Genomic DNA, 15,680 nt, shown 5'->3' on the forward strand with positions numbered 1-15,680 from the left:
ATAAATTCATACCGGTTGCCAAAGTGCCCAAATTTTGATCATGTGACTGTGATGGATACTACGATGGTTGTAAGTGCGAAGATTGGTCACAAATCCCTTTTTTCAATGCTGTTGTAATTTTGAAACATTACTTAACAAATGGTTGCAAGCCAAAGACTATCTGTACTCAGTTTAAGGAAATGTTTTGGGAACTTAAGTATTCCTCTATTTTGCTTCCTCTACTTCTACTTTCTCTACTTTGCCCTGCTGTACATTTTAGAAGTCTGTATATCTACAAGTTTTGAACGTGTGGAAGATTTTTCTGCATGTCCAGTTCTTAGTTCTTGGAAGACTGATTTCTATGGGATAATTCTAAGATTTTAGAAGATTTGGGGGAGGGACTTGGCATGGTCTAATATAATTTAATATATAAGATTTCAGTGGATGTTAACTAGGATCCAGTTAATTTAGTGATCAAGATAAATAAAGAGATATACTATAATTTAATACATAAGATTACATAAGGCATTCAGTAGATGCCTATCCACAACTAGGATCTGGTTAATTTAGTGAACAAGATAAATAAAGGGATATCCTATAATTTAATATATATATAAGATTTCAATGGATGTTCAGTAGATGTCTATCCACAACTAGGATCTGGTTAATTTAGTGAACAAGATAAATAAAGGGATATGCTATAATTAAATATGGTGATTATTTTAAAAAGCATTAAAACAAAGTCATTGACTTTGTTTTGTTTTGCAAGAGGATTGGCCTTGAGAACCCTTGGCCCTACTTGTGTTAGCCATCAATTGAATACTTCCACCCGGAAATAATAATTTTCTTTTGTTTAGTTGCCTTTCTATGGAGCACACAGTTGTTCCAGCCTTCACCCATGCAGCATGTTTATCCTGTTCCAGATAATAACATAGGGCTGGTACTTTTCATTTTAAATAACCTATTAAAATGTAATCCGATGAACTATTCCAGTATTTGGGATTCCTTTCCCCCTTCCCACTGACTGAACGGTAGACTTCCTTGGAAAGAAAAATATGTCCCCAAGAAAGAGAAAGTTTAAATTTTGCCTCTTTTAGAGCAGGGATCTCCAACCTCTGCAACTTTAAGACTTGTGCGCTTCAACTCTCAGAATTCCTCAGCCAGCCATACTGAGAAATTCTGGGAGTTGAAGTCCACAAGTCTTAAAGTTGCGGAGGTTGGAGATCCCTGTATTAGAGCACTTTCCTATATCAATGCCTGTGATTGCTGAGAGGATCCGCTTTGTTCTTTGAAGTGCACAAATGTAACTAGTTGGCTTTGAAGACCTCATTAGATTAGCAGCTGAATTATACTGCTGGGATTTTTACTTCCAGACAAAACTGAGGGATGTGACTGTCAGATTAATTTGTTTTAGGCTCTTCAGTTAACTGTTTTTGTGTCCCTGTGCATGTGGAAGAATAAGGCAGAATTCAGCTCGTCCTGTGTAGTCTTCTCTATCCAGGAAGAGAAACATTTGGCTTGCTTTTTTTTTTGACCAGGTGGTTGTTAACAAAACCTGTTTCAGTGTGCGAGACTTTGTCAGGTATTTAAGCGGATATCTTTAGACACATGGCTAATAGCTATTTTGATGGTGGAGTAAGGTTGCCAACGCTTCTGTTTTGAGATCTTGAGCGAGACCCTTCCAAAGACAGACTAGAATAATTGTGTGTTGTGTTGATGGGCAATGGAAGAGCGATAACTTCCTTAGTGGGTTTCCTGGGGCTGTTGCTTGGAGGAAGGACCAGCATAGGTTTCTTTGAATGTGCTGTGTATACCGAGTTCAGAGCTTCCTTTCCTTTAGCTTTTGGCAGTCAGGAAACGGCAGTCAGCAAGATCCAAATTTAGCAGCTGCCTTCCTATCAGATTGGTTGGCCAAAGCCTGTATCTGTCTTCCTTGGGGAGCTATTTTGGTAATTTCAAAGATGGAGAACGGATGACAGTGCATCTGCTTTGGTAAGCCATTGAAACAGATCAGAGATGCCTCCATAATGAAAATGCTTTTGGCTAGATCCCTGCTTTGTTACTAGCTGGCCCAAACTGTGGCAAACTGCAGGAACCCAGACGCTCCGTGAATGTAGGTTATCCTCTACTACATTCACAGAATGCAGGAGAACCTTTTCTCCCTTTCTCTCTTGAGAATAAGAGAGTCCATACGTCCTAATTGGAAATAATACGTGGGGTTTAAATGGGAGTACAGCTAGAAACAAAAGTAGATGAAGCCATCTTTTTTTTCTCTTGTTGATACTGTCTTGTGATGGAATCTAGTAGCCCAGATTCCCATTCCAGATGAATAAGAGGCAACTCATCCAGATTTTTTATGTGAGAGAAAGAGGGTGAAGACCTGATAGTTCCCAGAGCATATGATCGATACAGATAGTCAGAGTGTTTAGTCTGGCAAGATTCTGTCTACAAGTGGGGAAACAACACAGAACTCAGCTTGCAAGAATCTCCACATGCCATTCTTGGTTCTTGGATCTGAAGCCCCCTTTTCCACTCTATTTCTTCCTCACTACAGATTGCTCTTGACAAAATTTACGGCTTACAGGAAGCATTTGCAATTAGTCAAGAGTTGTATAAAATTAAGTTAAGGGCCCCAAGTTGACAATACTTATCATTGACTATTATGATGCCGGGTGATTGACTATTATGATGCAGAATTGAGGAGGGAAACCCTGCTGTTAAAGTTCCATTTACAGGGGAATGCTTCTATGAGAAGCCAAAATTATTTGCGAAGTTTTCAGGAGGAGCCTTTCAGATAATAGCATGAGCATTCCTTCTTCCATTTGACTTTAATTCTTTTGCTGATGGGGAACTTCTTGGAGGTCTCAGCCAAGCACGACTATGCTTAATTCATAGCATGTTCTGCCATCTCTTAGCAGGAAGTTACAGGCACTTCCTCCAGCATTGGACTAATGGGTCATTTGAGAATCAGAAGTGAGTGTATCTGTTTCTTTCTTCCTCCTGGAAACTTTACTAAAGGCAATTCATTTACCAACAGTGGAGTGGTGATACCCTTAGATCAAGAGATTTATTATCCACTACAAATAGATAAGTCAGAAGATAGACAATGTGGATTTAGAAAGGGCAGTGTAGGGGGACCAACAGCCCCTCTCTGAGGGAGATGAATGGTTAAGAAGTGTGAAAAACAACTAACTAAAAATACTTTACTTTAGGATGGGCTTCATTTAACACGGCCTCTTGTTTTTGCTCTCTCTTCCCCACCTTCTCTGCTTCCTGGGTTCTCAGCACATATCAAGTCATTGTGGAAGAAGACAGACCTAAGAAGATCAAGCGGGAGTTAAATGGCCCAGAATGCTTTCCTGTGCCACTCACTTTTGATGACGCCATGTCCCGTGGCTTGGTTCACTACTTTGGAGCGGAACTATCCCCAGGCAGCCTCACAGAAGCCAAACCCTTCATTGTAGGGGACAATCAAACCTATAATGGTTACTGGAATCCTCCACTGGAACCCAAGAAAGCCTATCTCATCTACTTCCAGGCTATGAGCAATCTCAAAGGGGTAAGTAGCGAGCTCTGGGTGTTGATTGGTACAACTCCATCTTTAAAATATATTTGTCTTTATGACTGTTTTCCTTAAGCTGACTGTGATTTCCTATCATGGTGGAATACCCAACAGTATTAAGTTCAACAGTCTTTTTGCAGTAGGTGTTTCCACCACTAGTTGAGCCATGAGATAGTTTCCTAACATTTAGGACTATAATTAAGGGGAGGAAGACTTTCTTTGTATGGAGAGCTTCCTAAACTGAGTTACTTCCATTTCCAGTTTAAAAAGACTAGCAAATTTTTAATCTCCAGACTTGGAGAAGCACTTGCCAGACAATATAGCTCAATGGATAAATAACTTAGCAGCCTCGTATGCTTGTAATGCAAGGGTCCCATCTGTATGGGTGACTCATACATATTATTTATACATGATCTGGGCTGCCTGTGCAGGAACGTATGTATGTACACATGTTGTGCAGGCAGTGTGCAAATTGGAGGGGCTTAAATGAAAATCAAAAAGCAGCCCACCAGACTTCGTCACATTTAGATGTCCAAGATTGGCAATAGGACTCTGCGGTCGACTCTCATTCAGTACGAAATGGAATGATTGAATTCTAATTTCACGAGTTGAACACATTTAAAGATTCAGTTAAATTGTTTTTAAATCTTTTAGAAGCTGCAAGATCTCTGGCTGAGCACAGAATTTATATGCAGAAGCAACATCTCCAAACATACCCGTTCCAGTTAAAAACATCAGGAAGGATGGGGAAAGCTGTTACTGTTTATTAGACTAGACAACATTTGGCATGATATATGGCCCATGTTCTTATCCTCAGCTTTGTTTTAAAGACATTAAATACAATCACATTCTTTTCTTTTCCTGCCGAATCAGATTTATCTCTATCTATTTATCAATCAATTAATCATGTTTCAGCATTGTACTATGCAGGTTTTATATAACTCTCTGATGGCAAGTAAGATCAATACTGAAATAAGATGTGAGGACACAAAAGATCACAAAACTATCCAAGGGAAGAAAGCCGTCTGACAATGGAGCAATGTGATTTAGGGTGGTTTTTTTCCCCTTCCTTTTGTGCCTTCAAGTCAATATTTTTTTTTAATTCTTGGTGTCTGCCTGGACAAGTCTTGGGCAAGATTTCAGAAGAAGTTTGCCATTGCCTGGTTCCCATGGCTGAAAAAGAGTGATCTAAGGTGGAACTAGAACTCACAGTCTCCCAGTTTCTAGTTTGATGCCTTAACCACTACACCAAATGGATACACTCTGGATTTTACTTATGGTTGTAACTTAAACCTATTGTTTTTTATTTTTCTTATAAGTATCTATCTCATGTATTCAAAACTATATTTATTTTTATACCTGTATCTTGTAAGCGATTGACAAATCAAATAAATACTAAAAATACCATTTCCTTGCTTAGGCAAAAGGACAAAAAATTGGAAATTCAGTAGCCTGGACAGATGGTCAACTTGTGTTTCCAAACCTTCTCTGTTTTCTCAATGGCCTTCACTGGACCCCACATCACCCTATTTGCATTCTTCAGATGCCATGCGAATTGTGGAGCCATTTGGAGTATATTCAGATGTGCCTGTGCCTCATTTAAACTAAAAAAGATACCAAAAGCTTGTTCTTAACCCTTGTTTGGTTTCAGGAGATCATCCTTGGGATTCATGTGGTTTCTTCCAAGCCCTAGATGGTAGTTACTGGAAGACCGCACTCATTTCATGGCCCAGCTTTAGGAGGAACAGAGAAGCTGCGGGGCTGTTTTTGAAAGAATTCAACTTTGCTCAGGATTCTTTCTAGTCTCTTCCTTGCAAATGCAGTCTGGTTCTCTTGCAGTTGGCATCGAAATATTCCCCAACGGTCCAACATGGAATTTTAACACCCTGAGTTGATAGAAGGGACATTAAGCCAAATAATGACGATTGGTTTAATTTCCTTCGCTTCCATCTGCAGTAGTGGCATTATTAAATCATTTGGCAGGCAGGCAGGGAGGCAGGCAGGCAGGCAGACAAAGGGGATAATGTTTTTGTGCCAGGGAAAGATTTTGAGGGAGGATCTGGACAATGGAGGAGAGAAAGCAGAGGACAAGTGGATTTTCTTGCTTTGGTGCCTGAGCCTCTGCCCAGTCTGTTCAAGACCTGATTGTCAGTCCTTGCCAAGGAAAACCATCAGCCTAATCGCGTTGTTTCCCACCCGCAGGCTGCAATGTGTGGTAGTGGTGGTGAGTGGAAATTCAGGGTCAAATGGCATATCTTCCTTCAAATGTATCCGAGATTACAGAATTGTGACTGAAGTGACATCATTTCCATCCCTTTCTGGGAGATGCCTGAAATCTGACGTCTGCAGATGAAGAAGGACAGAGATAATGGAGTTGGAAAGGACCTTGGAGGTTTTCTAGTCCAACCCATTGCTCAAGCAGGAGACCCTCTACCATTCTGGACAAAGGACTGTCCAATCTCTTCTTAAAAACCTCCAGTGAGGGAGCACAATGGCTGGAGGCAAACCACCCCACTGCTTATCTGTTCTCACAGTCAGGAAATTTCTCTTTAGCTCCAGGTCAAGAGCCCCCAACCCCTGGGTCACGTACTGGTCCATGGTCCATTGGGAACTGGGTCATACAAGTGGTGGGCAAGCATGCAAAGCTTCCTTTGTGCATGCGCGGGAGCTAGATTGCATGCCATCCCTTCCCCTCCCCCCCCCATTTTGGCTGGTGGTCCATGGAGCCAGAAAGGTTGGGGACCACTGTTTAGATACTCTGGGTAGGGATGTGTGTCAACTTTCCAAGTGATGAACTCCATTTTTTTAAAAAAAGAGCAAAGTCCATCTTCCAAAACAATTTCTTTTATTTGGGTAAGCATCAAATTGACAAAGTCTGTTATAATTCCAGATCTGACACAACTCGGAATTACACCACATAATATTGGAAATTAGAAACAGCCCCCAACAGTCACATTCCCCAAGAGAAGTAAATCAACGTTGCCTGGTGTCATCAATCTCTACCCCCAGGTCTCAGCAGAGTCAGTTTTTGTTCCCGCGGGAAGGAGAACCACCTAACCTAAACAACTCTCTCTATCTCCACTCCTCCCACCTTAGGAATGTGGCAAGCCTGGAACTCTTCCCCCCCATAACCAGCAAAGAGAAAGAAAGAAAGAAAAGGAATATATAATAAGGATAAATAAAATAGCTACGCATATGTCAATTTCGGGATTGACACACACACACCTTATACCAAGCCAGGCCACTGGTGAATCCAGCACAGCATCAGTGGTGGGTCTCCAAAACATTGAGGAAAAGATCTGAGAATGATTTTTACTTCAAGTTGTCAGGAAGTAGTGAAGTCCTAAATGGTTTTGTTTTGTTTTTTGCAATCCTCCCTACCCCCCCCCCCCACCCCCCAAAGTAATTTCATTTGGTTTAAAAGGGAAAGGCAGCACCAAAAGTCATGTATGAGATACATGTACCATTGATAGTTAGAAAAGAATACCTATATTCAGTGGTTTGCAGCCACCCTGGAGAATTGTACAATATCCAGCATGTTCATCCCTTCCTCAAAAAATAAAAAATGAAATAGGTCTCTGAGTATTATGATCTTCCTCACATGTATGGCCGTAATAAAGATTAGATTTGATATCTTTCACTTCCAGTAGCAGGTCAAAGAGATCATAGATGTGATAAAACCTTACTTATCTTTTTCTTCTTTTGTAGGAAACTAGGCTGAATTGTATCCGAATAGCTCGGAAAGGTAAATATTCTGATATATTTGTTTATTTGATATTTTTTTAATCCTGCCTTTAAATTCGGTAAATTCAAGGTGATGCTATCACTTCTTATTTCCGTCATATCAACAATGCTATGAGATGGGTTGGGCTGAGAGAGACTCACCTAGCTGGCTAAGGAAGGACTAGAACTCACAGGTTCCTGGTTTCTAGTCTCGTCCCTTCGCCACTAGATAAAATAGGCTCTGGTTTTTGAAAGTGGTTGGTCCTTGCCTTCTTTCTAGACTGAGAGAGAGAAAGACTGGCCTAAAATCACACAGGTGATTTTCATGCTTAAGGAAAGACTAGAACTCACAGGCCCCTGGTTTTTAGGCAGATACCTTTGCCACTTCATTAAACTGTCCCCCTCTTCCTCCTCCTCCTTATACTTTGTGAAATCCCTCCATTTCTAAAAAGTCTTCTGCTGTTTTTTAGATGTGTAGGACGATTGCTTTCATCACACACTCAGTTGCATCTTCCTTTCCTCCCTTCCCCTCCTGAAGTCTGAATCGTACAAAACTCATTTCCCCAGACATTATCCAAAACACCCCAGCAGTCATCTGAATGGCTCTTCAGGGACACTGGAAAAGCAAAGACTTTTTCGGAGGGTTGTTTTTATTCTACCTAAAAGGCAGCCTTTGGAGAAATTACTGTACTCTAAAATTCAGCTGTTAAAAGAAATCTATAATAACAATCTGCATCAAGGATGAGGCAATGGTTGGGTGATAATTTAGTTTGGTTTAGTTTACTTTATTGTCATTGCACCTCGTAAAACGAAATCAAACACCATCTTCAGTGCACATCATGACCATGAAAATAAACACAAACACACATCTTTCACACTCTGCATATTGAATTGAAAACCCCCAACACCACACCGTAATGCAAGATGAGCAAAACTATTCTGTACATGTTGTAGAGGCAGTATTTCCTGGTGGTGGTTCTTTAAATTTTGGAGAAAATTTTCAACAGAACTGATAGGGCAATGGGGAAAGAGACACCCAAAAGCTGCAGAAAACAGATTCGGGACTCCCATGGATTTCTAAAATTTTGATTGCTGATTCCTGGTATACAGGGTTCTTTACAGATCACCATATACTATAGGATTAGGTCCATGCCTACAAAGAATTTGCTATCCAAATGCCAGCAGAGAATAAGAGTAGAAAGAGAACAATCTAGACAAAGGGAATGGAGAAATCCCCAAATTCACTGAAAGATGTTGTGATGGGCGATTGGCTTTGTGATACGCAGTTTTAATGGTGGGGTGAAATGTTTTCTCTTTTTCAATCTTATTATCAGGGTCCTTGAGGATTTGTTTTTTTTTAAATCTATTTGTTTTATTTTATCACATTTTTGAACAACCCATCGCCCTCACAAATATTCTTTCTGATATTTTCTGGTAGCGGCTTTGGGTTTTCTTGATGGAAGGGGCAGAGGATGCTGCTTGCTGGCCTTTCTCCATATTTCTCAATCTGAATGAAAGGATCCTGTCCTGTAGAATGGAAAGGAAGTTGGGAGTGCCAGGAAGGCTGTAGTGTAGACTGAGTGGCAGAGAACTTATATGATGGAAGACAAGATATTTAGGCATATCATCCTTGGTGACCTGGATCTGGAGATGTTCCATCTTTATCTCTGCCTATGGGTGCACATCACAGTTGGGACACAATCTGAGGGTTCTTATGGGCCCTTATTGAAGAGGAGTCATGGCTACTGTAGGCTGTGCTAATCACATCTATTCCTGGATTTGGAAGTCTGGCTCATGGTGACTTAGTCACCTTCCATTTGGATTACTGTAATGTGCTCTACATAAGGGATGTGGTGGCTCAATGGCTAAGACGCTGAGCTTGTGAATCAGAAAGGTCGGCAGTTCGGCAGTTCGAATCCCTAGCATAGCGGAATGGAGTGAGCTCCCGTTACTTGTCCCAGCTTCTGCCAACCTAGCAGTTCGAAAGCATGTAAAAAATGCAAGTAGAAAAATAGGGATCACCTTTGGTGGGAAGGTAACAGCGTTCCGTGTGCCTTCAGCGTTTTGTCATGCCAACCACATGACCATGGAGACTTCTTCAGGTAGCACTGGCTCTTCGGCTTTGTAACAGAGATGAGCACCGCCCCCTAGAGCCAGAAACGACTAGCACATATGTGTGAGGGGAACCTTTACCGTAACTTTTAATGTGCTCTACATGGGGCTGCCCTTGAGGAGTGCGTAGCATTTCCTCAGTGTCATTTTTTAATGTATTGTTCCTTTGATTCAGGATATGAAAATGGTTGATTTTTTAGTTTTGTATTCAATCCCACTTTAAAATAAAAACCATTTCTTATCAACATGTATGCAGAAGATGTACCTTAAACACTATTACTATGAACTCAATCTGCTCATCAGAAACTTTGAAACGACATATTCCTCTTGATGATGATTCAACTCATTTAAGGGCATGTTATAAGCCAGGGGCAATGGCTGGAGGTTTTGTGTGTCTTGCTTTTAATTGCGAAAGAGACACAGATGGATGATCGCTGCCGAATTTTCACAAGGGCAGTTCAAAGTATCATCAAAACAATGACATCAAGTACTAAATAATTCACCATGTCAATTCAGAAGACCGTTGCCTGTGACTTAATTGAAAACCCAAGAATCTCTAGGCAAATTTTGACTAGGTTGGAAAACATTATGGCTCTTCAAATGTCAACCATACAAGTGATATATGTATTATCTATATCAAACATCTCCTTGTCCTGCCTCAACGATGCATGGCTCAGATTTGGTTGTTGGAGTAAGCAGTCAGTTCTATAAATAAATAAGAAATAATTCAGAATGTGACACTTTCATCCTTCTTTGGCTCTGAGAACTACAGAAATAACAACTACAGTGTTACACTGAGATAATTCAACATTTTGAGAATAGTGTTATGGGAGGACAGTCATGTATATAATTGGAGGATAATTCCAATTTGGTAGTGGAAAAGCATAACTTCTATTATCAACAGAAGTAATCAGAGAAGCATTTGTAGCTATATGCAAGTCTAGCAATATACTCAACAGCTGTAACATGGTTAAGAAAATGAAAAGTTGCTATGGAAAGAAGTATCAGTTTTAAAACTGATGACACACTTATTTAGTACAGAGCTTCCTTTATCTACAATTTCTTGGGTGGTCTGCAGATTGCATACAAGCCTTAAGCATCCTTCTAATGGTTCTAGAGCCCCTTGGATTTTATCACTGAAATCCAGGGGTGAACCTTTAGCTTCAAGAAGACAAAACTGAAAGAGGATGTTTCTTTGAGGCAAGATGAGCATTCACACGGGGTTCTCTCGTTCTTTATCTCTCCGGAGAGCAGAACATCAGACTCCAGGGTTTAGTTGAAAGTTTCTTAATTGTTGGAAAGTTTGATGAGGAACAGGTGTGGGTTTTCCTCCAGCAAATGTAATCAAGGAGAAACTGAAAAGCCATCTCTTAAGGAGGGTGTAATTCAGGGGTGGGGCTGCTAGGGGTTTGCAGGGGTTCGGGAGAGCCCCTAAGATTCTGCACAGTTCAGAGAACCCCCAAATCCCACTCCTGGCTGGCTCCGCCCTCCCTGCCCCTCCCCTCCCAGGAGTCCCCACACAGCCCGTTTGGGGTGCAGGTAAGTGCAGGGTGCGCGTCAAGGCTTGGGGAGGGCAAAAAATGGGCTGCCCAGAAGTTCCAGGAGACCAGAAATGGGCCCGTTTCTGGCTTCCAGAGAGCCTCCGGAGCCCGGGGAGGGCAAAAATAACCCTCCGCTGTGGTGCAGGAGGCCAACTAGGCCACGGCCACCATGGCCACACCCAGCCAGCAACCAGGCAGAGAACCCCTTGCTAAAATTGTTGAAGTCCACCCCTGGTATAATTGGAATTCCATAGTGAAGCAGAGCTTGCCTCAATAGCCCAAGTGTCTCCTACTAATTCTAGTTAAGCGATAAGAATTCCCCATTTTCATTTTTATGTATTTCTATTTTATTTAAACTGATAAGAACACCATCACTCCGTAAAGCTCCATGAATAATCTCTTATTTTCAGGTTCTTTTGACCCACCTGTTTGCTGTTTATCCCCTACAGCTGCCTGTAAAGAAAGCAAGCGTCCCTTGGAAGTTTCCCAGCACTCAGAGGAGATGGGCCTCATCCTGGGCATCTGTGCTGGAGGACTGGTGGTATTGATCATCCTCCTTGGGGCAATCATCGTTGTCATTCGGAAAGGGTAAGGAAGCATGCTGAGGACTTTGTTCTCGCTGTCATGCAGGCAGCTTCTCTCCCTTTCCATCAAACCTCTCTCTCTTCACAGCCAAATCTGACTCGGCTTCCTCTTAGAGATGAGCAGGTCGGTCTAATGGAAGAAGGTATTTACCTCAGGGAAGAGGCAATCAGGCAAAGGTGGCATTCAGCCGGTTTGGACGAGTTCTTGGCGGACTGGTAGCGAAAATTTTGAGTAGTTCAGAGAACTGGCAAATACTACCTATGGCCAGTTCTACCCACCCAACCCCGCCTTTCCCTGTCCTATATTCCTTTGTTTTTTTAACTCAGCTGATTCGTGCAGCAGAGCAGGTTGCCACTCCTCAGCGGAACTAAAAAATACAGCTTACCTCACCAGCGCTGACACAGAGGGCGGTTTTTGAGTGCTGCGCACGCAATGCAAAGCGCTCTTCTCATAGAACAGGTAGGAAAAAAATGTGGAATCCCACCACAGCAATCAGGTCATCTCGGGCAAATTTTCTTAGTAGATCTGTGCCATGCTTCGGACTGAACTCGGAAGAGAGGCTGTGGAATCTGAGGAACACGAACCCAGCCCTCTGTATGCAACACTTTAGAGGCGCTGCGTGATTATGGAAGCAGATACGGCTGCTTTACAATATCCCAGGAAGGTGGCTGTGTTGGTTGTTTCCAGGGATTTTCAACGTAATTCTCCTGAATTTGATGTGGGGCATTGCATAGCCCTACATTTTAATACAATTGAATAGTACATTTGCTTCATTCTTGCTAGATTCTTTATTCTTACTTTAAGAAGAGACTGGACAATCATTTGTCTGAATTGGTATAGGGTTTCCTGTTTGACCAGGGGGGTGGACTAGAAGACCTCCAAGGTCCCTTTCAACTCTGTTATTCTTTTTGATCAGAGCAGGGCTTATTTGTCACAGCATGAAAGTATTTCACTGTTTCTTGAAGACATGTCCTCATAACATAACCTTTATCTCAATGGCAGCTTGTTATTATTCAAGCAGGCTGAAGCTGGTTTAAAGCTGTTCCAGGGTGAAAGTGTGTTTTCTTCACTCTTATGGCAAAACCTCTCTCATACGCACATTGGAAGGTCCATGGAGGTCTGGCTATATTCTTTTCTGTTCTTCCTTTCGTATCTTTAATGCAATTTTAATCCTGCTCTAATTGAACCTTTCTCTTTCCAGCAGCCATTTCATGCATCTTAAGACATTTTTCATTCTTCCTGCTGCTTTGAAAGGCCACTTATGAGGTCTTGCCATTTTTTTCAGGAGAAATTATTATTTTTAAGTTCCCCCAAAAGCATTCCATAGATTAGATCCTTAGTTTTGTTTAACGCACAAAGTGTCTAAGTGATTTTTTTTGCAGCATTTTTTAAAAAAATTAAAGGTTTGCCTTGATAATACCGGTCTCCAGTGATTGGAGAGAGCTGCTTGCTTTTTCATATCAGTTTCTCACAAACATTGGAGAGGTGAAAGAGAAATAGGGCTGCTGTTACCAAGATAGGCTTTTAAATTATTCTTTTTAAATGCTAGTATTCAATGGCCCACCAAGATTTCCTCTGTGGTTCAAATCCAAAATCAGATCCCAAAATACATCTAGGTAGAATTATTTTAAATTTCTACCTTCAGAATTATAGTCAGTGGACTATGGCAGAATATAAATGCAAACGGTTTAATAATGTTACTTGATAGGGAATAACCATTGTTAAAGATATAGCACGGTGGTCGCCAACCTCAGCAACTGTAAGATATGTGAACTTCAAGTCCCAGAGTTCTGCAGCCAGAATGGTAACTGGGGAATTCTGGGACTTGAAGTTCACATATCTTAAAGTTGCTGAGGTCAAGAAACACTACTATAGGGTATCAGGGGTGTCAAACTCAAGGCCCGCGGGTCAGATCTGGCCCATGGGGTGCTTAGATCTGGCCTGTGGGGCCTCCCTGGAAACAGAAGGAGTGGCCCATGGTGCCTCTGCCAGCAAAAATGGAGCTTGGGAGAGCCGTGCACGGCCCTCCCAAGCTCTGTTTTCGGCTGTGATGGCCTCCTGCAGCCCTCTGTCAGCAAAAATGGAGGTCAGCAGGGCCGTGTGCACACCTTGCAAGCTCATTTTTGCTGGGAGAGTGGGCACCCAGGCACCCTTGACAGGAGTGACATCAAGCTAGCCATGCCCCCCGGCCTCCCTAAGGTCAAATACAACCCTGATGCAGCTATTAATGAACTTGAGTTTGACACCCTGGCCTATACACTAACAGCTCATTTAGAGGCAGAGCTGTAAAGACTAGACTGCCAGTACTAAAGACTGGGTGGGAAAGTATTTTGAATCAGTGAAAATAAAGTGAGGCTGAGCCCTAAACCGAGTGGGAGGATTGGGAAAGTTCTCTTTTTCATAGAGGAAGCTGATTTGGACATACTTCCAAATTTGCCAGATTTACAGGGCATTAAAAACTTGATGCCTTGTTCAAGAATGTTCATTTGTTGTGTTTTTATTCTGTTTTTGTTTCAATTGTTAGCTTCCTAGAGTCATGTGTATCACATGGGTGGCCATATAAATTGAACGAATGAATGATGAATGAAAGCTTCTTTCTCATTTTCCATGAAAAGGTAGGAATTGTGGTATTATTGTTGTAATACCTCCCCTGTACTGCAACAGTTCTCCGCAATTCCTACCTCCCTGTAACTACAGGTCCTCTTTCAAAGCATATGAGTAAACTCCCTCTCTTCCCTCCTATTTTCCCCGAACCATACAATCACAAACAGATACACAAATCAAGTAAGCATTGTCTCCCTCACTCTTAATCTTTTCCCCCATCTCTCCCGTGCTTATACTCCTGCCTCTCTCCTTGTTGTTTTGCTCCTTTTCATACTCTATGAGTCATTTTATGTCAGGAGTAAAAGATCAGGTTCACACATGAAGGCCCAATTAAACTGATGTATTTCTAGTCATGCTTATGTACAAGAATTTTCCCAAAGTTTTCACCTACTTGGGGTCAGATGAGGCTCAAGGAAATTTAAGAGGGTTGAATTTAATCCACTTGTGGCTATGTAGGGATTCTAGGCTAATCCCTCTTTTAACTCTCCCACTCCTTCCCCTACATTTTATCTCCATCTCCAGCCTCTTTGTACCTGACCAACAAGTCAAGCTGCCCCAGTTGTAAATCTCCTGGGATTGCAAGCCCTAGAATTTCTATCAAGAAAGGCTAAATTTAAGTACTAATGGGAGCATTCCAGAAATTAAATTGGGGCTGGGTGGAGCTGCCATCCTGCTGATGTCAAAAGTGGCTTAGAATGGAAAAGGGTCATGTTGGATTATCCCATGGAACAGATATTGTTGTGTTTAACTAATCAATGGATTTAACCAGCTTTATTTTCAATTGCCATTTGGTGATCTCTCTTTTTCTTTCACTATACATCTTCATCAGTATGCCAAGTTCCATCTCTGGTGTGCCGTAGAATTTCAACTTTTTTGTGTGTGTGTAATTGTGGAGGCATGTTGCAGGATTGTCACTCCCAGCTAGTAATTTAGAATCAAATGTGATGTAGCGTATTATTTTATGCTGGTTTTTAATAAGGTCAGTTCTCGTGCATTCCTTCAAGCAGGAGCAGCAGCAGCCTAGATTGGCAAAGGGAGAGACTCAGTGGCATGCAGTATTTGGCATATAAACAGTCTTGGGATCAGTACTTGGAAATGTTAGATTGTGTTGGATAGTCTGATATCATATCGGTCAACTTAGAGGTTCCATTGTTCTGATTTGCCTCTAAGGCAATATTTGTGATGTTCACTGGTGTTGAATAAGAAGTTCTTTTGTAGCAAGCTCTCCATTCTGATGAAAAAAGAAATTTCCTTTTAAACAATAGGACAGGGACGGTAGGCACGTTGGTGCACTTATGCACGCCCCCTACAGGCCTCTTAGGAAAGGGGTGAGGTCAATAGTAGACAGTCTAAGGTTAAAGTTTTGGGGTTTGGGGAAGAAACCACAGAGTCAGGTAGAATATTCCAGACATTGACCACTCTGTTGCTGAAGTCGTATTTCCTGCAATCAAGTTTGGTGCAGTTAACCTTGAGTTTGTATCTATTGTGTGCTCTTGTATTGTTATGGTTGAAGCTGAAGTATTCATTGACAGGTAAGTCATTGCAATGTATGATTTTATATACCATTCTTAGAT

The 15,680-nt window shown here is 41.6% G+C and overlaps 1 protein-coding gene across 5 annotated transcripts in view; it reads left to right on the top strand.

The window, feature by feature from the left end:
* Positions 1–15,680, top strand: part of PTPRU (protein tyrosine phosphatase receptor type U) — a 385,271-nt gene that overhangs the window by 270,982 nt on the left and 98,609 nt on the right. For all 5 annotated transcript variants that reach the window (XM_087939817.1, XM_087939815.1, XM_087939816.1 and 2 more), the window contains exons 12-14: positions 3,265–3,538; positions 7,250–7,286; positions 11,367–11,505. In XM_087939817.1, coding sequence (XP_087795943.1) covers positions 3,265–3,538; positions 7,250–7,286; positions 11,367–11,505 — 450 coding nt within the window. The remainder of the gene's footprint in view (positions 1–3,264; positions 3,539–7,249; positions 7,287–11,366; positions 11,506–15,680) is intronic.

Source organism: Pseudonaja textilis, chromosome 10 (assembly GCF_049901715.1).
Source record: "Pseudonaja textilis isolate UNSWEBS1 chromosome 10, rPseTex1.2, whole genome shotgun sequence".
NCBI lineage: Eukaryota > Metazoa > Chordata > Lepidosauria > Squamata > Elapidae > Pseudonaja > Pseudonaja textilis.